The sequence below is a fragment of the Nicotiana tomentosiformis genome, chromosome 8 (assembly GCF_000390325.3).
Source record: "Nicotiana tomentosiformis chromosome 8, ASM39032v3, whole genome shotgun sequence".
In the NCBI taxonomy this organism is placed as follows: Eukaryota; Viridiplantae; Streptophyta; class Magnoliopsida; order Solanales; family Solanaceae; genus Nicotiana; species Nicotiana tomentosiformis.
Window position 1 is genome coordinate 50,534,160 of NC_090819.1, and position 21,567 is coordinate 50,555,726.

Genomic DNA, 21,567 nt, shown 5'->3' on the forward strand with positions numbered 1-21,567 from the left:
TCAGGTTGCACACTTTGCTCAGCCACTTTCTAGTGCACCTCTTGCACGGGGTGCTTTCAGCGGTCAGTCTAGTTGACCAAGCCCGAGCCAGTCCCAGCCTCCACGCCCACTGAGAGCTTGCTTTGAGTTTGGCGATACCGACCACATGGTCAGAGACTGCCCCAGATTCAGGAGGGGTGCACCTTCCCAGACTACTCAGGCTCCACGGATTCAGTCAGGCCCATAGACTTCCCAGGCCATGGTTGTTACCCCAGTTATCGCTCCACCCGCTCATCCAGCTAGGGGCGGGGGACGGACAAGTAGAGGTCTCCCTTGAGGGGGAGGCTAGGCCAGATTCTATGCTTTTCCGGGTAGGACGGAGGCAGTTGCTTCAGACTCAGTCATTACAGGTATGGTTCCGGTTTGCCATAGAGATGCATCAGTCTGATTTGATCCGGGATCTACTTATTCATACGTGTCATCTTACTTTGCCCCGTATTTTGATATATCTCGTGATTTATTGAGTTCTTCTGTTTATGTGTCTACGCCTTTGGGAGTTCTATTATTGTGGACTGTGTGTATCGGTCATGCTTAGTTGTTATTGGTGGTTTTGAGACCATAGTTAATTTATTGTTACTTAGTATGCTAGACTTTGATGTTATCATGGGTATGGACTTTTTGTTGCCCTATCATGCGATTCTAGATTGTCACGCCAAGAATATGACGTTGGCTATGCCAGGTTTACCACGGTTAGAGTGGAGGGGAACATTAGATTATGTTCCTAGCAGGGTTGTATCATTTCTAAAGCCTCAGCGGATGGTTAATAAGAGGTGTGATGCTTATCTAGCCCTCATGAGGGATATCAGTGCTAATACTCCTACCGTTGAGTCATTTTCGGTAGTGAGGGGCTTTCCAGATGAATTTCCAGTAGATCTTTCGGGCATGCCGCCTGACACGGATATAAATTTTGGTACTGACTTGTGCCGGGCACTCAGCCCATTTCTATTCCACCCTATCGTATGGCCCCAGCGGAGCTGAAGGAGTTAAAGAAGCAGTTGCAAGAGTTGCTTGATAAGGGATTCATTCGACCTGGTGTGTCATTGTGAGGTGCTCCAATCTTCTTTGTAAAGAAGAAGGATGGGTCTATGCGCATGTGTATTGATTATCGTCAGTTGAACAAGGTTATAGGGAAGAACAAGTATACATTGCCATGCATTGATGACTTATTTGATCAGCTACAGGGTGACAGAGTGTTCTCGAAGATTGATTTGCGGTCAGGTTATCACCAGCTGAAGATTCGAGATCCGGATATTTCGAAGATTGCCTTTAGGACTCGTATGGTCACTACGAGTTCCTCGTGATGTCATTTGGGTTGACCAATGCCCTAGCAGCATTTATGCATCTGATAAACAGTGTATTCCAGCCTTATCTTGATTCATTCATCATTGTATTTATTGACGACATCTTGGTGTACTCCCGCAATTGGGAAGATCATGAGCAGCACTTGAGGATCATGCTCGAGACATTGAGAGAGAAGAAGTTGTATGCAAAATTCTCAAAGTCTGAATTCTACCTTGATTCGATGGCATTTTTGGGTTATGTGGTGTCGAGTGAGGGGATCAAAGTATATCCGAAGAAGATTAAGGCAGTGCAGAGATGGCCCAGACTATCTTCAACTACTGAGATCCAGAGTTTCCTTGGTTTGGCGGGGTATTATTGTCATTTCGTAAAGGGTTTCTCATCTATTGCTGAACCTATGACCAAATTTGACCCGGAAGGGTGCTCCTTTCAGATGGACTGAGGAGTGTGAGGCGAGCTTTCAAAAGCTGAAGACTGCTTTGACTATAGCCCCGGTGTTGGTGTTGTCTACGGGCTCGGGGTCTTATACTATGTACTATGATGCATCACGTGTTCGCCTTGGCACGATGTTGATGCAAGACGGTAGGGTGATTACCTATGTGTCTCAATAGCTGAAGACCCATGAGAACAATTATCCAGTCCACAACTTGGAGTTGGCAGCCATTGTTCATGCATTATTTATACGGTGTCCCTTGTGAGATCTTTACCGTCCATCGGAGTCTACAGCATCTGTTCAAATAGAAGGATCTTAACTTGCGTCAGTGGAGGTGGTTAGAGCTACTTAAAGACTATGATATCACCATTCTATATCATCCCGGGAAGGCCAATGTGGTGGCCGATGCCTTGAGTCGAAAGGCGGAGTATTTGGGTAGTTTAGCATATCTACCGGCAGTAGAGAGGCCATGAACATTAGATGTTCATGCCTTAACTGACTAGTTTGTTAGATTGGATGTTTCGGAGCCCAGTCGAGTTCTTGCCTGCGTGGTTTCTCGGTCTTCTCTATATGACCGTATCAGAGAGCGTCAGGATGATGACCCACATTTGCTTGTCCTCAAGGACACGGTTCAGCATGGCGATGCCAATGGGGTTACTATTTGGGGACAACGGTGTATTGCGGATATAGGGCCGGTTATGTGTGCGTAATGTGGATGGGCTGCATGAGTTGATTCTTCAGGAGGACCATAGTTCGCGGTACTCCATTCATCGGGGTGCCGCTAAGATGTATTAGGAATTGAGGCAACACTATTGGTGGAGGAGGATGAAGAAAGACATAGTGGAGTAAGTAGCTCGGATCCTAGATTGTCAGCAGGTGAAGTATGAGCATCAGTGACCGGATGGTTTGCTTCAGCGGCTTGAGATTCCTAAGTGGAAATGGTAGCGTGTCACCATGGACTTCGTTGTTGGGTTCCCACGGACTCAACAGAAGTTTGACGTTGTATGGGTGATTGTGGACAGGTTGACCAAGTCGGCTCATTTCATTCCGGTAGTGACTACCTATTCTTTAGAGCAGCTGGCTCAGGTTTATATCTGCGAGATTGTCGGACTTCATGGCTTACCGGTATCCATCATCTCTGACCGGGGTACGCAGTTCACATCGCATTTTTGGAAGGCTGTATAGCGTGAGCTAGGTACTCGGGTTGAGTTGAGTACAACATTTCACCCCTCACATGAACAGGCAGTTCGAGCGCACTATTCAGATATTTGAGGATATGCTTCACGCCTGTGTTATGGATTTCGGGGGTGCTTGGGATCAGTTCTTGCCACTTATGGAGTTTGCCTACAGCAACAACTACCAATCGAGTATTCAGATGGCTCCGTATGAGGCTCTACATGGGAGACGGTGGTGTTCTCCAGTTGGGTGGTTTGATCCGTGAGAGGCTAAGTTGTTAGGCACAGATCTGATTCGAGATACTTTGGAGAAGGTCAAGATGATCCAGGATTGGCTTTGTACAATACAATCTTGATAAAAGAGTTATACGGATCGGAAGGTTACAATGTTGCATTCATGGTTAGAGAGCGAGTCCTGCTCTGAGTTTCACCCATAAAGGGTGTGATGAGATTCGGGAATATGGGCAAGTTAAGCCCTAGGTATATTGGACCTATTGAGATCATTGAGAGGATTGGGGAGGTGGCCTACAAGCTTGTTTTGCCGCCTAGCTTATCTGCGGTTCATCTGGTATTCCATGTCTCTATGCTCCAGAAGTATTACGGGGATCCGTGTCATGTTATAGACTTCATCGCAGTCCAACTGGATGACGATTTGACTTATATTGAGGAGCTTGTGGCTATCTTGGACCGACATGTCAGGATGTTGAGATCAAAGAATATTGCTTCAGTGATGGTTCAATGGAGGGGTCATCCGATCGAGGAGGCGACCTGGGAGACCGAGCATGACATGTGCAGTCATTATCCTCATCTATTCACCACTTCAGGTATGTCCTTATGCACGTTCGAGGACAAACGTTTGTTCTAAGAGGGGGACAATGTAACGACCCGATCGGTCTTTTTTTGTAATTGCACCCCGTTTCCCTTTTTCATGCTTCACACATGTGTGTTTATGATTTGATGACTTGCGGGGTTGGTTAGTTTCGTACCGGAAAGCTTTCGGGTTTATTTGGACCCTTGATTCTTGACTTAGAAGTTTAGATTTGAAAATATTGACCAAACTTTGACATTTGTAAAAATGACCCCGAAACTTTGTTTTTATGGCTTCGATAGCTTCATATCAGGATTTTGTACTTGGACGTATGCCCGGAATTGATTTTGGAAGTCCGTAGGTTGATTTATGGTGATTTGCTGAAATTTGGCAATGTAAAGTTGAAAAGTTTGACCATAGGTTAACTTTTAGCTATTGAGCTCAGAATTTAATTTTGGGACTTGGAATAGGTCCATTATGGGAGTTAGAACTTGTCTGCAAAATTTGGTGTCGTTTGGAATTGATTTGATAGGATTCGGACGCTTAGTTGTAATTCTAGAAGTTCTTGAAAATTTCTTTGAAAATCATGCGTTTTAGTGTTCTATTCGTAGTTTTAGATGTTATTTTTTGTGTTTTGATCGCGCGAGCGAGATCGTATAATATTTTAAGACTTGTGTGAATGTTTGGTTTGGAGCCCCAAAGGATCGGATGAGTTACAGACATGTTTCGGATGGTTTCTAGACTGAAAATAGAAATTTGGTGTCTGGTGCCCACTAGTGTCCAGAGTCGCATTTGCGACCATATCAGGGAACTTCGGGTATAGCAAATGCGATGCCTTAGTCGCATTTGTGAAGCAAGTCTGGGCTGGCTAGGTTCGCATTTGCGATGATTTATGTCGCAATTACGAGGGAAGCAGTGTTCGCAATTGCGAACCCATCTTCGCTTTTGCAAAAAAGCTCTGCATGCCTTCAGTGCCGGAATTGTGAGGTTTTAATCGCAGTTGCGAGGGTTCGCAATTGCGAACCTGTTATATTTTGCGTTTTCGTACGTTAAAGTTTCTTCGTAAGTTGATCAACGTAAGCTCGGAAATGAGATTAATTTTGAGGATATAAGTATTTATGTTATTATAACAGGTATTAAGTAAGTGTCGTGACGGTTAGAGGGTAAACAAATCGAAGAAAATGAGTTCCATTGAAGTTTGTTAATTTGGGATAAAATACGGTCCAAGCTATAATACCCCGTATTTATGGACTAGTGCCATACAATATACCACATGACCGTGATAGTAAGGTGTACTAAATGTTTACACGTGTAAATGGGGTTTTGACGACAAATCAAATGGGTATTCAATTAATGACATGTGAAGTGGTTAAAGGCCCCTTTTAAAATATATTTTACTACTTTGTTGGCTTCCTCTATATATATGGAAGGTGCTGCACATTAGTATTATATATACATAGAGACACACTATATACATTTTCTTAACATCTTACTGTGGAGAAACTTTTCTTTAGGAAAATATGGGCAGCAACATAATTTTCGTGGTGTGCAGCAACGTTTTCTGTATTTTTTTGAAGATAAATTACATTTCTTCTCAACAAAAAGATACTAAATCCTACGACTAAGGAGAACACGAAGGAACATAACGATTATACTCACGTCGGTTTCCTTTAGGGGATAGCAAATCGGAGATTTCTTCCAAGTGAAGTAAGGTAGAAGAAGAGTATTTCATGACAAATAAGGTAAGAATTTTCCTCTCCTTAGTATATTTAAATTCGTCTAGGTCATGGCTAAATTGTGGGCTGAGAATTATGGAATTAATAGCGAAAAATTATATTTTGACGTTGTTGTTGTTGTATCGACTATTCGATAATTTTCTAAGTTTTGTTGTGGCTGGAAATTGTTGGAATAACTTGAGTTACAATTGGTGTAGTCATTGATATGTGTTTTGAAGGAAAGAAAAGATCAGAAAAGTATGGTTGATAACCGTAGCCAAGCTTTCTGCTCATTGTATCATTGTTTGGTTGTAAAACTTGTTATAGGAATTGCTAGTTGTGTTGTTGTAGTACCTTGACGATGGTAGGCTTGAGAGAATGTTAAGAACATGGGAAATACTCCATTTCATTGTAGGATAGATTATCTTTCGTTATGCGATTAAGAGAATTTTTCGTATAGTTGACAATAGTATTATTCTTGTTATCGTATAGATCGTGAAGCGGATACGAGTTGTACTCTTGAGCAAGTGGGTCAAGACCAGGTATGTTAAGGCTATCCCTTATTTCCTTTTAGCATGATCCCTATGATACAAATGAAACGAGCAAACGCACAACTTTCATAAATACCTCTATTCATAGAAGCACTAGGGGTGCTTATGTTCTTGATTCCCCATGTGTCTTATTATTATATCTTCTGTTCATGGGTCTCAGAAAAATATGTAGTTGATGAAATTTATCCGAAGGCATATTGATCTCATGACATACCAAGAAATCTTATTAACTTACTTCTTATGCATTGCATTCATTTATACATGCACATTAACCCATGACCAGATGGCGTTATATATGCATATATAGATGTATATGTGGTATGAGGAAAGGTTATGGCGTTATATACGACCCATCACCTGATCAGTTGGTATACGTTGATGATTTCGCCCACAGAGGCTGAGATGATATGATGGGATACCCTCAGAGGCTTGATGTCGTTATGTACACATATACTTATGCATGATATGACATTTATATGCACATGCATGACATTATAAATATTTCAGGATTCACAAAGTTATTTAGGCTTACAGGCGGATTCCTTTACCCCATACTTCTTTTATGTCTTCTATTACTGATTTTCATGCCTTACATACTCGGTATATTATTCGTACTGACACCCCTATTTCCTGGGGCCTATGTTTCATGCCCGCATGTGCAGGTAGACAGGCTGATGGTCCCCCTTCTTAGGATCCTTGCTCAAGCGAGAGTTGGTGTGCTCCATTTGATCTGAAGTTGCTTTTGGGTTTTGGTACGATATGTTTGTATATATATATGGGTATGACGGGGCCCAGTCCCATCCTTTATACAGATGCACATTCTATTAGAGGTCTGTAGACAGTCATGTATAGTCAGATAGTATGTGGCCTTGTCGGCTCGCCCTACCGTATTCCGTATATATATGTACATGTCTTTTGGGCACGTTTTCTCGCGTTTGTTATTCACACAATTCAGTAGTTTACTGCCATACATTATGCATTTCCTACACGTATTTCATGTTTTATCTTAGACGTATGCTTAGGGGTGTTCGACAGGTAAGCTCAGGCACTCGTTATGGCCCATCAGTTTAGGTCGTGACAAAAGTGGTATCAGAGCAGTTCTGTCCTAGGGTTTTCTACAGACCGTGTCTTGTAGAGTCATGTTTATGAGTGTGTTGTGCACCACATTTATAAACAGGAGACTACAGGACATATAGGATGTTATCCTCCATTCTTATCTTAGATCGTGCGATATAAGGATTCATTTTCCTAACGATATGTTATGTTTTCAGCGATGCCTCCAAAGGCTACAGCCACCTAGAAAGGCAAGTCCGTGGCTGATGAGACTACTAGTCGAGCACCACGAGTAACCAGGGCTCGGGGAGAGTCTCATAGTGAGATTCCATCTCAGACTTCACATACCCCGTCCTCTCCAGAGGAGCTCCGAGGGGCACCAGCTCCAGCGCCTGCCCCTGTAAACCCAGCTCCTCAGCCAGATGCACCAGGTCAGGAGATGAGAGATGCTATTTGTCACGCCCCAAACTCAGAGAGCGCTACCGGCGCTCAACCGAGTAAAACCGGCTGAGCAAGCCTGTTTGATTTCATTCTACCCAAATTCATCCCTGAATAAAAAGGAGATGTACTCCGTTAATCAAATATTGAAAAGGTTTCATTAACCACTTCCATTTCATTCCCATTAACAGCATCATTCAATATTTCCAAAATAGTACGAGTTTATAGATTTAATGAAAAACATGTTGCCAAATACCAACAATTCTAATTCAATTGCCAACATCAAACACCACCACAACCTGTCTACAGATCCTCTAAGTACAACTGAAGAGTAATATGGAAATACCGGTAACAAGGCCCCAGCTATACCTCAAAACACAGTACATGAGAAACAAAAGATACATGACCCCGAAATAAAGGGGGCTCACCAAGTCAGCTGAAGAGAGTGTACCGCTATCACAGATCAATGCCGCCTGTTGTGAAACCACCTGCATCCATTAAAGATGCAGCGCCCCCGACAAAAGGGACGTTAGTACTGTTGAATAGTACTAGTATGTAAAGCTAAAAGTCCTCTTTCAAAATAGAATGACCATATAAGAAAAGAAAAACCATAGAAATAGCAAGTCACAATCAACTATATCCAAATGCCCAATTGAAACATAAGAATTTTCAAAATACGAAAATAATATATATTTTTGGTTGGGAGATCATTAGCACCGATATACCACCGTCTTTGTTAGCAGGAGTCTAATCATGTCGGCTAGGCCATCTCCTAACGAACAATGTGATTTGACATGTGATGCAAAAGAAAGTTGTTACCAAGAGTAGTACCACCATGTGCGCAACATGGCGCCCAATCTCCACCCGATCAGCTAGGCCGCCTTCCCACATATGCCGTGTGGGTTGACTTTTCCAATTCACGGCTATTACAAGTTTCATCCCAATTAAGGGTAATAATCATAATTTCACCAATATTTCAATTTCATCCCAAATAAGGGGAATAATCACAATCCACCCCTATACCGGCAGGTGTAGTTTCAAGTGTGGGCCTTATGACCCACCCTTCCTCGATTTTGCTAATGATACTCCCAAAAATATTTTTTATTATTTGATTTGAACACAAAGGTAACATAAATACAATTGTACTCACCTCAAACTCTTTCACATTATATAAATTCTCATTAGTATTTCCAGTCACTCACAACAACAATATTTCCTTGGCTCATTTGGCCATTCACAAGATTCTTTATTCCTGGCACGGTGGTCGTATTTTATGTTCCACACTTTCACCTCTTTTATTTTCAAGGACACCATCAAATATCAACATACATAATATTTCAGAAATCATATACTTCAAATCCATTTGTAATGGGAACTTTAAACACAAAAGGTTTCTTCCCAAAGAATAAGGCATACCAACCAGCAATAGAAACACACATCAAAATCATAAACAATCAATACACCATTTATTCTTGCAATACTCTTTCCCAGAAATGACAATGTACAATTTCAACACCTGAGTATGTAAGAACTCGAATCACACTGGATATATTTATAAAGTAAAGCATTAGTTAAAGCAGCCACTTATGGGCATGAATTGAGTACAAAAGCTTTTAGGCAATTCTATTTTCGAAATTATTTTTAAACAATTGAGTCGAGGCTCATTTGATATTATTTATCGCATCCTCTCATTTCATTTGCACTACTAGCCACAATCATAACTTAAATGTTTGGCACGTTGGCCACACTCTATATCCCCAATTCACTTATTTTATTTTCAAGCATCTTTATAGATTATCAACAACAAGATATTTTTCATCAAGACTTTAGGTAAACATATGATCAATCTAGAGCCGTAAACATATCGAGTTTTTCCCACACAATTTGGCATACTAGCTTTCATTTGAAACACGACTCAAAGCCATAACATCTTAATACGCAACCCATACTTTCAAACTCACGGGAACATTATGGAATTCGATACTAAGAGAGAAAGTTTAGCCAACATACCTTGTCCGAGATTTCCTTAAGTTACTACAACGCCTCAACACTTCTAGCAATAATAATCTATAGGAAGATAGTGAAAATCGGTTAATATTTAGAAGGATTTCCATGATGTAACTCTCTTAGGAATTTTGTCAAACACCTAACATGCGAAATAGACCACAAGGCTCTACAATGGAGATACTTTCATCCCTCAACCAATTTCAACAAGAAACTACCCAAAATGATTCATTAACCCCACATACTATATAATGTATTGTTTCTTTCTGTTCTAATAGGCTGTGATGTACTGTTTATCAATCAATTACATCATACCTAAAGCAATTCTCCAACCTCCATGGCTATAGTATGAGTGTATGACGCTGATACCACAAAAGTCAAACAAATGATATTGTAATGCTCGGGATTTACTTTTAAGAATCTAAAATTGAACTCAAATAGAAGTTAAATTTCATATCTAAAGATTAGTCAAGATTCAACATAGAACCATCAGTACTATAGCATATAAAAAAACTATAGCAGAAGTCATCGGTGAGAGCTACTTTTCATGTATTATATCAAACCTTATTCTTGTCAACCATTCTCTGAATTATGACGTAATCAAACCTCATATCTATCTTCCAGCTGTGAGATGACACTTGCAAAGACGCGGTAACCTTGGCACATATCTGACAGTAGACAATATTCATTCTTTGCATGGTATGTGGCCATTAAGCCTGCATGTCATTCATTTCAAAAGGTTCAGATTAGAACAAAAGTTTATTCGACTCAATTAACAAGAAGAACAATCAAACAGTACATTTAAGAAATGCAATTGTGTCAAAGTAAGAAATTATGTTACAGATATCAATATAAACATATCCAAACTACTCTGGTAAAGAAATGATACATATTCCAATAGTCAAATGAAGCGTCTTAGCAATAGACTGCACAGAGCTCCATAAATGAGTTGGAGCAGGGGTTGGAAATGATTTGCAGAGTTCACATTCTTAAGCTAATGATAGATTGATTCTATGTGCTCATGACATCTGACGAAACCTTGATTCTTTGTGATGCAGAATTGAGAATAGATAAAGCATTGGAGGGCAATTTTTGAATCTATATCCAGTCTATAAGAATATGGTAAAAACTAAAAAGTCACATCTTTCCAGTCAATAATATTATGTACCATGCATATATTTGGATAATCCATCAGGAACTAAATCTACATCTGAAGGGATATGGCAAAGGGTGGTGCAAATTTTAAAAAGCTATCAAGGTGGAACAAACAATTTTGGGAACTTCTCTCTTTTGAGGGAAGGATAACTCTGATTAACAATCATATGCTTGATGCATTACCAGCTTACATGATATTCTTATCTCTAATGACAAAAAGGGTAAAGAGAAGGTCAGACCAGCCGAATGGGATTAGGAATATGTTAAAATGCACCCATCTCCTGCCTATTTAGGCATTCAGTTCAGTCAATTTCTGCACTCCTAATTTATAACCATTGAACATTTACTCCTCAAGCTTGTTTGCACCACTAATACCCAATCGAAAGTGTGCTTCCAAACAGAAAATGTCAGAAGGATTGGTCACCAAAGCTTGCATTCAAATTGATGGTTGCAAGTAACATCTTCATTGTATATCTAGAAACCTACTCAGTCCTGATAGTAATGTCTTATTGGTTCAGAATTATGTCTAACAACGGAAAAGAAGAATGATAAAACTACAAAAATGGAAATTGTACCGTAGCCAGAAGTTTGAACATCAAAACCCTCGTCCTGCCACACAAATAATGAATAAGATACTGAAAATTCGAGTTTCTAGATGGCCAAACAAGTAAATCTGAAAGAAGTTATCCACCTGCAGATCTCTTATCAATGGCAAAGTACCAGTTATAGAATATGGTTTTACATGCCCAACTTCCTCTTCAGTAGCTTTGCATAGCACATGAAAGCCCCGAGAATTGAGATCACAAGCAACTCCAGATGAAGCTTCGTCAAAACTTATAGTGATTCTGGTGGATTAATACGGAACATTAATTGCTAACGAACAATTAAAAGAAAGAAAAACTGATAAGATAAACTAAGGAAGTAATTACTTGAGCTCTAGCTTTTATGGACAACTCCAAGTAATCATATGATTTCCCATCTTGTCAAAGAAGCGTATAACATACCTGCCCCTTAAGTTCTCATCTGGCAGGACATATTTTGAAACAGGGCCTCGACAATCAAGTTTGTCAATGTTGGAATTTATATCATCAACATATTCTTGTAATTTCTTCATAGCATCTGATACACTGAATAAGGTGCATTGTTAAAAATCCTACTACCTTCGAAAGATTCGTCTGTTCATTTCTTGTTTCGAAATACGAGCTGAAAAGTTCTTGATTTTGCAGAAATTGAAAAAAAGACTCATAGAAATGAGATATAACTAAAATTGCAGATAAAAATAAGTAAAAAGCAGAAAGTAAAGTGTAATAAGGTATGAGACCACTATGATATTTCTTAACAAATTAATCTTCTTTATCAAGAACTGAAAAGGAATAATAGAGAGCAAAACACATACCTGTAAAATGGAGTCAATCTGCAAAGAAATATATATGGTTAAATATCATCATCGATGAAAGATCTAAAGGAGGCCGTGACGAAGAAACTTACCTAACATCTCCAGAAACAGTGCACTCAGCAGGAATTTGGTTGATTCCACCCCCAGGATCTGTAGAGCAAATAATTTAGCACATAAAAGCAGCTGGAGAAAATATGCTCAACATTTTCAAGTTCATCCTACAAAGACTTGAGAACTTACAAAACCACTGAGTTGGTTTCATCGTCGATGGTGTAGCAAATTCATAAACTTGCTCTTTAGGATGGGCAGGGAAATCTCGATAGAAGCGGGACTGAATTTCTTTGAGTGCTTCCATTGCAAGCTCCAGAGGATTGATAGCCTAACCATTTGGCATAAAATTTCATACAAATTAGAAGGTATCTACATAGAAAAAAGGTTTCAGTTTCACTGTATTCAAGGGCATAAAGTTGTATCGATTCAAGGAGGTTCGCAAGTAAAGTATATAGGCTAGAGAGAGAAAGGTAACTCGACATTCTCTCTAATTCAAACTCAACCGAAGCCTTTGTTTTTTATTAATCATTCAACTCAAGTGATTGGGTAATATTTAATTCATTAACGGTTCATTGCAGGTCACTAGTTTTATGACATCACGTGGAGCCAGTCCAAGTCAGAAATATGGTACAAGCGGGTGGGCACAGGATAAATTAATGAGCAGAATGAATGTTAGCAGAAAGGTGATCCTCTGGTTCTGCCACTTGGCTTTGGTAGGCCATGGCAACGTACTCGGGAAATGGAAGTTCAAGGAAACTAGCATATGCATATTTCTGCTCCCATAAGTTTAACAAATATGGGAGGTTTTTTAGTACTGTGGCATTATAAGGATCGAGAAGATCATTTCTCATACTTCCATAAGTTACAAGTGATGGAGGATGGTACGAACTGGCCAACAAAATTAAAAATTCATGTATAAAGATGGCTCAATCTTAAGGGTAAAAATTATGACAATTCTGCTAAAAATCTCTTCAGGTGATCAAAGGGGTGCAATTCTCCTCCATCAGAGCCCATTTCCCTAACTTGCAGAGCACATGTGCTGATGCTGTAAAGAAGATCAGGTGGCTTTCTAAAGAGCCCAAGCTTAGTCATGTACAGGAGTAGGACAACAGAATTAAAACCAGAGAAGCATTGATCCATCAGAGGACCTTCTGGGAAGATGCACTGTATACAGATTTGCCTGTGAGATAACAGAGGTACCAACATGTTCAGATGTGATAAGATGAATTCATAAGAAAAGGCACTCTCCAACAGGCATTCAAGTTTATGAATAGTGGCTTTCAATTTTTATTTGAATTTCGTTCCAAAAGAAGCCTAGCACTTTATGATGGGGGAGTGGAAATGGAAAAACAACTCGTTAGAAACTCAAGTGATAGACTCGGACATCAGGATGTGCTCTAGCAGAAGTTGAACCTGAATGGGTGTTGAATAGATACAAGGTCTTCCACTCCATCTATGATCAAAAGTATCATGAAGGCAACTGCAGATAAATGTATCCTCACCTGAATGGGTGCGGAGGATGGCAACAAAGACAAGAGGAAATATTGCTTAGAAACCACCTCTGATAGGCCCGGATCAGCGTTAGAGGACCCAGCAGATAAAATACCGAGACAAATAGAGGTGGAAATAGAAAATTTCATATACAAGGTCCCAATATGGACTGAATTACTTGCAAAACCAGAACCTACTGGATTCTCGCCGATAACAATTGCAGACAAACGGATGCTTTGGTTGGACCTTCGGTTAGATTGATGGGATTAGTCACGTGGCAAGTCGTGAGTGTAATTTGAATTTCAAACGGCGCCATTCTGATTTAGTGAGCAGATGCTGGAAACATACAAGTGAAACACTAGTTACAACTCATAATGAATTGGGCCCAATTTGTCTTGAGCCCAATATTAACAAAGACAAGCAGATGAAAAACTTGGGCCACGCTGTGGATATCTCTATTTCGAACAGCAAGCACAGAGAATGGGCTCTCAATGAAGATAATTCAAGAACCCAATTGGACTCACTTCAGCCGGAAATAGAGGCCATTATTTACACAAAAAGGTCAGGGGAAGCTTTTGTAACTCCTGTGTCAGAATCTCCGGTGCAGGTGTCAGAACCTTCTTCCAGTTCTTTTCTCATCACAACAGAGAACAACATGCAATTAGTTCAATACCATCACAAATAGACGATGATGCGATGACTATTATTCATTGTGCAGATGTAGAAGAAACAAGTCATAGGAGGAACGAAGCATTACAAATTATTGAGGCAGAGCTTCCAAACATAGCATGGCAAGAGGAGGAAGCTGCTCTTTTGGAGAATCAAACGGAAAGGCAGATTTAGATGCTTTCAAAAGAACGTGATAAAGCTGAGCAGATAATATAGGACCAGAACTTCAGGAGTGTGACACTGAAGTTTTCTCTGTACATGAAACTTGATAGAAGAAGACAAGATAAAAGAAGAGACTGCTGCCTGTGCACTCCAGGGGCGAAGCTATGTTGGCCCAAGGGTGGTCAACTGACCACCCTTCATCGAAAAATTATACTACGTATAAGGTAAATATTACTTGTTATTGATTAAAAATAGACTTTGAACACCCTTGCATAGCCCACTGGCAAAGGGTGTTCCAATTTTGAACACCCTTATTGAATTTCCTGACTTCGCCACTGGTGCACTCCCAGCAATTCCGAGTTAAAAGGTGAGTACGAACTGAAGAGACTACTATTCGGTGTTTTTAAAAGCGAAAAGCGAAAAGAAACGACAAGGTCCATGGGGCTTGATGAGAAAAGTGAGATGGGTTTATCTATCTTAGGAGACCTAGCTTAATCAAATAAAACTTCAGAATCTGGAAAGTGGCCATACAACACATTGACAGCTGGGACTTACTTCCAAGAGCATCTTATAGTACTTAGTTAGCAGACTTAACTAAATGGATTAACACCAAGGAGAGCTTGTATGAATTAATTTACAAGCCGCTCCATATCTAAGCTAAGCAAAAGGCATAAAACAGCTCTTAATGCGGTGTTTTTAGCATTCAGATAATTTCTTATCAAAACCTCAAGGATTCACGAGTATTGACTTGGATGAATAGCTGCTCTAGAGTGGTCATCTCCATTTACTAACTAATATCCAACAATGTCAAAGACCTGCCTAACTAAAGCGGCTCTAACAGATATCCAACAATCTCCTTGTGGATTTAATATCACACGAACCGTTCTACTGAATGGGAGTCAGTCTGCAACAGTAGAGAGAATGACTTGACCTAACCAAATAACATAAATGCCATAAAAGTTGAAAACCTAAGTTGTAAGTGAGTGTTTACTAATAAAAGATGGGCTACAATCATCAGAGGTCATGTAATAGCTCAAGAGGCATCTACAGGACAAACAGCATAATACTTACAATCATCATGTCTCTCAAACCTAGCTGCCTACTCAACCTAAGATACTCCATTTTAGGATTTTATGGATATTCAAATATACTCCTCATGAAGAGTAATAGAGGTCTATGCACGGATTGCAAAGTTATCCCGAGTGAGAACCTCGCGAACCGGCATAGGCTCTTGGTGATGGACTTAAAGATCATGAGGAAGAAAAGGAAGAGGGTTGTGCGGGGTCGACCGACGATCAGGTGGGGAGTCTTGACTAAGGACAAAGCTCGGGAGTTGGGAGAGAAGTTGCTGGCTATGGGGGCCAGTAGGAGCAGTGGGGACGCAAGTAGTATGTGGGCTATGACGGCGAACTGCATTAGCAAAGCGGTGAGAGAGGTGTTAGAGGTTTCGAAGGGTTACTCTGGCGGCCACAGAGGGGACTGGTGATGGAATGAAGAGGTCCAAGGAAAAGTGGAAGCCAAGATAGCGACGTATTTGAAGTTAGTGGAAAGCACAGACGAGGAGAAGAGGATGAACAGAGAGTGGTACAAGAAGGTTAAGAAGGAGGCGAAGTTGGCAGTCACAGAGGCTAAGTCTGCTGCGCTTGGTCGTTTGTACGAAGAACTTAGGGACAAAGGCGGGGACAAGAAGCTATTCAGACTGGCCAAGTTAAGAGAGAGGAAAGCCCGTGACCTGGACCAAGTGAGGTGCATCAAAGACGGGGAAGGCAGAGTTCTAATGAAGGAGGGACAGATTAAACGAAGCTGGCAGACATACTTCCATAAACACTTGAATGAAGAGAGGGACAAGAACATTGTGTTGGGTGGTGTGGAGCACTCTGACAAACGTTGAGATTTTGGGTATTATAGGCGCATAAAAATCGAGGAGGTCGAGGGGACTATGTGTAAGATGAGCAGGGGTAGAGCGACAGGGTCAAATGAAATTTCGTTGGAATTTTGGAAGTACGTGGGTAGGGCAAGCTTGGAGTGGCTCGGTGGGTTGTTTAACGTTATTTTTAGGACGAAGAAGATGCCTGAAGAATGGAGGTGGAGTATAATGATTTCGTTGTACAAGAACAAAGATGATATCCAAAATTGCAACAATTATAGAGGCATCAACTTGCTTAGTCATACTATAAAAGTTTGGGAGCGAGTGGTGGAAGTGAGGGTAAGGATGGGTGTGTCTATTTTCGAGAACCAGTTCGGTTTCATGCTGGTCGTTCGACTACGGAAGCCATCCACCTTGTTATAAGGTTGGTGGAACAGTACAGGTAAAGGAAGAAAGATTTGCATATGGCGTTTATTGACCCATAGAAAGCGTATGATAAAGTCCCAATGGGGGTTCTATGGAGATGCTTAGAGGCTAGGGGTGTCCATGTACCGTACATTAGAGTGATTAAGGACATGTATGATGGAGCTAAAACTCGGGTGAGGACAGTGGAGGAGACTCGGATCATTTTCCAATTATGATGGGGTTACACCAGGGATCTGCGCTTAGCTTGTTTTTATTTGCCTTGGCGATGGACGAACTGACGCGCCACATTCAAGGGGAGGTTCCAGGGTGTATGCTATTTGCAAATGACATTGTACTGATTGACGAGAAGAGAGGCAGTGTTAACAAGAAGTTGGAGGTTTGGAGACAAACCCTAGAGTCTAAAGGTTTCAAGCTGAGCAGGAATAAGACAGAATATTTGGAGTGCAAGTTCAGCCATGTGACAGAGGAAGCAAACATGGACATAAGGCTTGATTCACAAGTCATCTCCAAAAAGGAAGTTTCAAGTATCTTAGGTCTGCGATCCAAGGAAATGTGAAGATTGACGAGGATGTCACACATTGCATCGGAGCGGGGTGGATGAAATAGAGGCTAGCATCCGGCTCACACAAGATGTACCGCCGAAACTCAAAGGTAAGTTTTACAGAGTGGTGGTTAGACCGACTATGTTGTATGGGAACGGAGTGCTGGCCAGTCAAGAATTCTCATATCCAGAAGATGAAAATAGCATAAATGAGGATGTTGAGATGAATGTGCGGGCATACCAGGTTAGATAAGATTAGGAATTAAGATATTCTGATAAAGGTGGGAGTGGCCCCGTGGAGGACAAGATGCGGGAAGCGAGACTAAGATGGTTCGAGCATGTAAAGAGGAGAAGCCCAGATGCCCCAGTGAGGAGGTGCGAGCGATTGGCTTTGATCGGTAGGAGTAGAGGTAAAGGGAGACCTAAGTAGTATTGGGAGAAGGTGATCAAGCAGGATATGGTGCAGCTTCAGTTTACCGAGGACATGACCCTTAATAGAAGGGTATGGAGGTCTAGAATTAGAGTAGAAGGTTAGTAGGTAGTCGAACGTATTTTTGTTCCATACCGATGGTTTTAGGGTTAGTCTGGTAGTTTTTCTTGTCCTAGATTGCTAGTAGTTCACGTTGTTTTCCTGTTATCTTTCGCCTCGGTTTCTTAGTATTCTATTGTTGTTAGAGCTTGTTGCTACTATTGCCTTTTGTTGTTATTATCTTGGCCCCCTTAGTCTCTCTACCTTCCTAGAGTAGGTGTAAGATCACCTTACACACTACCCTCCCCAGACCCCACTTGTGAGATTCCACTAGGTTGTTGTTGTTGTATGAATTATGAATATTCAAATATATGTATAAGCAATGTGGGCAAAAAATATCTGAATCTACATGAGGATCTCAAGCTTAAAATTCTGGGTCAAAAAACTCTTGCTTTTTCTCTTGGCGCAAAAAAACATTGAATCTTCTGTCAATGTTCTTTAATAATTCCTCTAATTATTATTAGGATTAACAAAAGGAAGTTTAACATGCACTTCAAAGTGGCGGATTACCATTCATAACAGTGGAGATAAAAGGAGCTGATGAAAGTGATACCGGCATATGCAATGATGTTTCTATTGCTTTTCAAAGGCAATTTGGCAAAAAAGAGAATGACAGGATCTGTCACACAGATAAAAATCCAACACAATAGTATAATCTTGTGCAAACTAATTCCTCTATGGATCATTACTTTTTCTTCTCAAATTTCTTGTCTATTACAACAGCAGAATCTATCGTCAAAACAACAAGATGGGCATTATGTTTAAATTTTAGTTCGAAAGAAGCTTAGATGTCAAACGGTTGAGAAAAAAGAGTACCTTGTGGGCAAGACCACTGTGAAAAAGCTTTCCGGTTACATGGAGCTTCCAAGGTATACTGCCACCAGTACCAATGCATGGCTGTTTATCTGCTGTGTCGATCCAGAATCTATGTAGAGGAAGAAATACTACAAATAAATTCACTATTTCTCTGCAATGAATCTTGATACCTTAGCAACCAGTTACTTACAGAGGGCCTTGCTTTAACTTGTCAAGCAATCCATCCTTCACTAATGCATCCACACCAACCCCAGGGATCGATGAGTTCTCTTCACTGGCTATGAAAACAGCAACTACCGTGGATTTCAACTGTGGTTTTGTCTCTCCAAGCCGCCTCATAAGCTCCGCAACGAGAGCCACATGACCTAAACAATCAGTAGTTCCACGTCCCCGAAGTTTATCACCATCAATGCTCAATGAAAAAGGATCAAATTCCTGCATACAAAATTGTTATACCATTATATGCGAGACCGTTATCATTGCCAACTTATAAGGGAGCATAATTTACAACAAATTGTTAATTTGTGGAAGTAACACAGTAGTCATAAGGCAAGCAAAGGTACGACATTCAAATTTAAACTATCACAGTGAATACAGACCCATTAGTCATAATAATTGAGCAGGAGGAGTGTTCCATGTGCTCCTCCAACTGAAATAATGAGCAGTACAATCTAACAGCATATTATATTACTTGGATGAAATAAGCTACCAGCTATGGGGCTCAATCAGCATCAATCCGTTTCCTTCTCTTGACCACAAGCATAATTTCCCCGCCCGCACCCTCAACTCCCCAAAGAAAATCTTAAGAAATAAATGGCAACTTAATTATTCAGCACAGATGCATTCAATATGGACACCTGGTGGTTTTTTCAAATAAACACCTCGTGCTGAAATTATTACTGGAGGAAACAGCATAATCTATCTGTACATTTTCCTGGATGACGTTACATTCCTAATACAACCTAAATTCCATAATTCTTTACACTTTTATACTAATAACATTATTAATTTGTACAACTTTCAAAAATATAAATTAATTAAGCTACTTAAATTTTAAACTGTGTTGTTAAGTTTTCTCTGCCAATCTGCTCTTACCATAAATATAATAAATACTTCATATAAGCTAAATTAACATCTTTATACGCACTATTAGGTATCCAGTCATATATAAATATAAAGCAATGAAAGCACAACTTAACACCAGACAGAAGAAAAAGCAACCAACTTTACACAGTACATCCAAAATAATGAAAGCAAGGGCTAGCAATATTAAATATTAACATACCCAATCACAAGGGTTAGCAGTGACAACATCCATATGCATACCAACAAAAGACAAGATATTTCCAGGCTGAGTACCCGGGTATTCCACAATAAGATTACCCCTTTTAGGCTTATAAGTAACATGATTGATGACAAGTGGGCCGCCGCCGGTAGTGGTGCTATAAGGAAGAAGGATATCAAGAACGTGATTCACAATCCTGTCTTCCTCCGGGATTAGCTCCGGTGGGTTGTTCTGTACATATTTGGACTCACCAATTAATTTCCTCAAAAGGGTAATGAATGATTCTTTGTTCAGATCACCCAAAGTCTGCTTTACAGTAGCCATGGTAGCTGTATCGTAGTGGTGAGTTGATGCCTTGTTTTTGGAACGGAGCAAACGAAGGAACTTTGAGGAGTTTGACGTTTCAACTAAACCTATTTTATTTGTTTAACTACTGATATTAGTCTAATCTAGACCACCAGAGTTTTGGTTGGAACCCTAAATTCGGATATATTAAGACTTTAATACGAATACAGAACACCAGATAAAAGCAAAAATAATATTAATCTATAAAATTATGATCTCATATATCATATTAATAAATTAGTCTACAGAACTTAATGAATAAAACTTATGAAAATTTATGTTTGAGTAATTAAAAAAAAGTATAATTTCATGAAAAAGATGAATATTGATCTTATATAACTAACTCAACAAAGAAAATTATCATATAGAACTCCGTAACTATCCGTTGATATGTTCAACTTAGAATTTGTTTTGGTTTTATAATTTTATCACTTTAATTTCACAGGCCATTATGCTTCCTTTTCAGTTTCAATAAAAACATTCAATCGTTGAAGATTTAAGATGGAAAAAATTTAAAGTATGTTTTGAAGTATTAGCTTAAAAAAACTTGCTTGAGAACCTGACATTACCAAAAAAAAAATTATTTCTAAAATAAATGGAGTATTTACTATCCGATAAATTTATTTACCATCACAATTTAAGATTATTTTTTTAAAAATAAAATAACTCTCTATCGTAGCTTCACAAAGATAACTATTATCACCTAATAAGAAAAACAAAAGCTTATTTAAAGAAGAAGAATAACAAGAAGGGTTGAAAAAGATGTTCAAAATGAAATAAAACAAATACGTTGATTTTTCTATCTTAATAAATTTCTTTGAATATAGATCAATTCATAGTAAGTTTGATTTAATAAAATTTAAAGAGAATACATTATTATATATTTTATTAAAAAATTATACTATCAACAGATTTTAGTGTGTCCTTTATATTACTATCATATTGTGTATAAGTTACACGCATTGTGTAGAAAGTTAGCACAATCATATAACTTATAAGATAATTACATGTAATATCTTTATAAACATAGCAATTATATTTAAAATATTATCTTATAACTATCAAATGTTACAATTTACTGATATTATAAAAAGAATACGAATAATATACAACTTAAATCTATATAACAATCACCAATGTATTAAATACATATATATGAAACTTAAGTATAATTATTAATTTCTGCATGATTAGGAATAGGATACCCAAATTTAACTGCATAGATAACATAAAACTAACGGATAATTAGTATGTGGTATATTTTATATATTTATTGGTACAATGATATTAAGTTTTAACTAATAAATTTATTGATAATT

At 39.3% G+C, this 21,567-nt stretch overlaps 1 protein-coding gene across 5 annotated transcripts; it reads right to left on the minus strand.

The window, feature by feature from the left end:
• Positions 1-7,714: 7,714 nt before the first annotated feature.
• On the minus strand, positions 7,715-20,351 carry LOC104113485 (acetylornithine deacetylase). 5 transcript variants are annotated; one of them, XM_070182337.1, is made up of 12 exons: positions 19,904-20,350; positions 18,809-19,053; positions 18,619-18,727; positions 12,307-12,445; positions 12,159-12,216; positions 12,067-12,084; positions 11,675-11,797; positions 11,362-11,515; positions 11,246-11,279; positions 10,122-10,231; positions 9,522-9,578; positions 7,860-7,999 (listed from the first exon to the last, which is right to left on the minus strand). In XM_070182337.1, exons 1-11 carry the CDS (start codon positions 20,225-20,227, stop codon positions 9,546-9,548), a joined length of 1,347 nt encoding a protein of 448 aa, XP_070038438.1. In that variant the 5' UTR covers positions 20,228-20,350; the 3' UTR covers positions 7,860-7,999; positions 9,522-9,545. The 5 variants fall into 5 exon arrangements, with proteins under 5 accessions (XP_070038437.1, XP_009621952.1, XP_070038438.1 ...); XM_070182336.1 differs by lacking the exon at positions 9,522-9,578 and having other exon boundaries at positions 7,715-7,999; positions 19,904-20,351; XM_009623657.4 differs by lacking the exon at positions 9,522-9,578 and having other exon boundaries at positions 7,715-7,999; positions 10,079-10,231; positions 19,904-20,349.
• Positions 20,352-21,567: the final 1,216 nt, after the last annotated feature.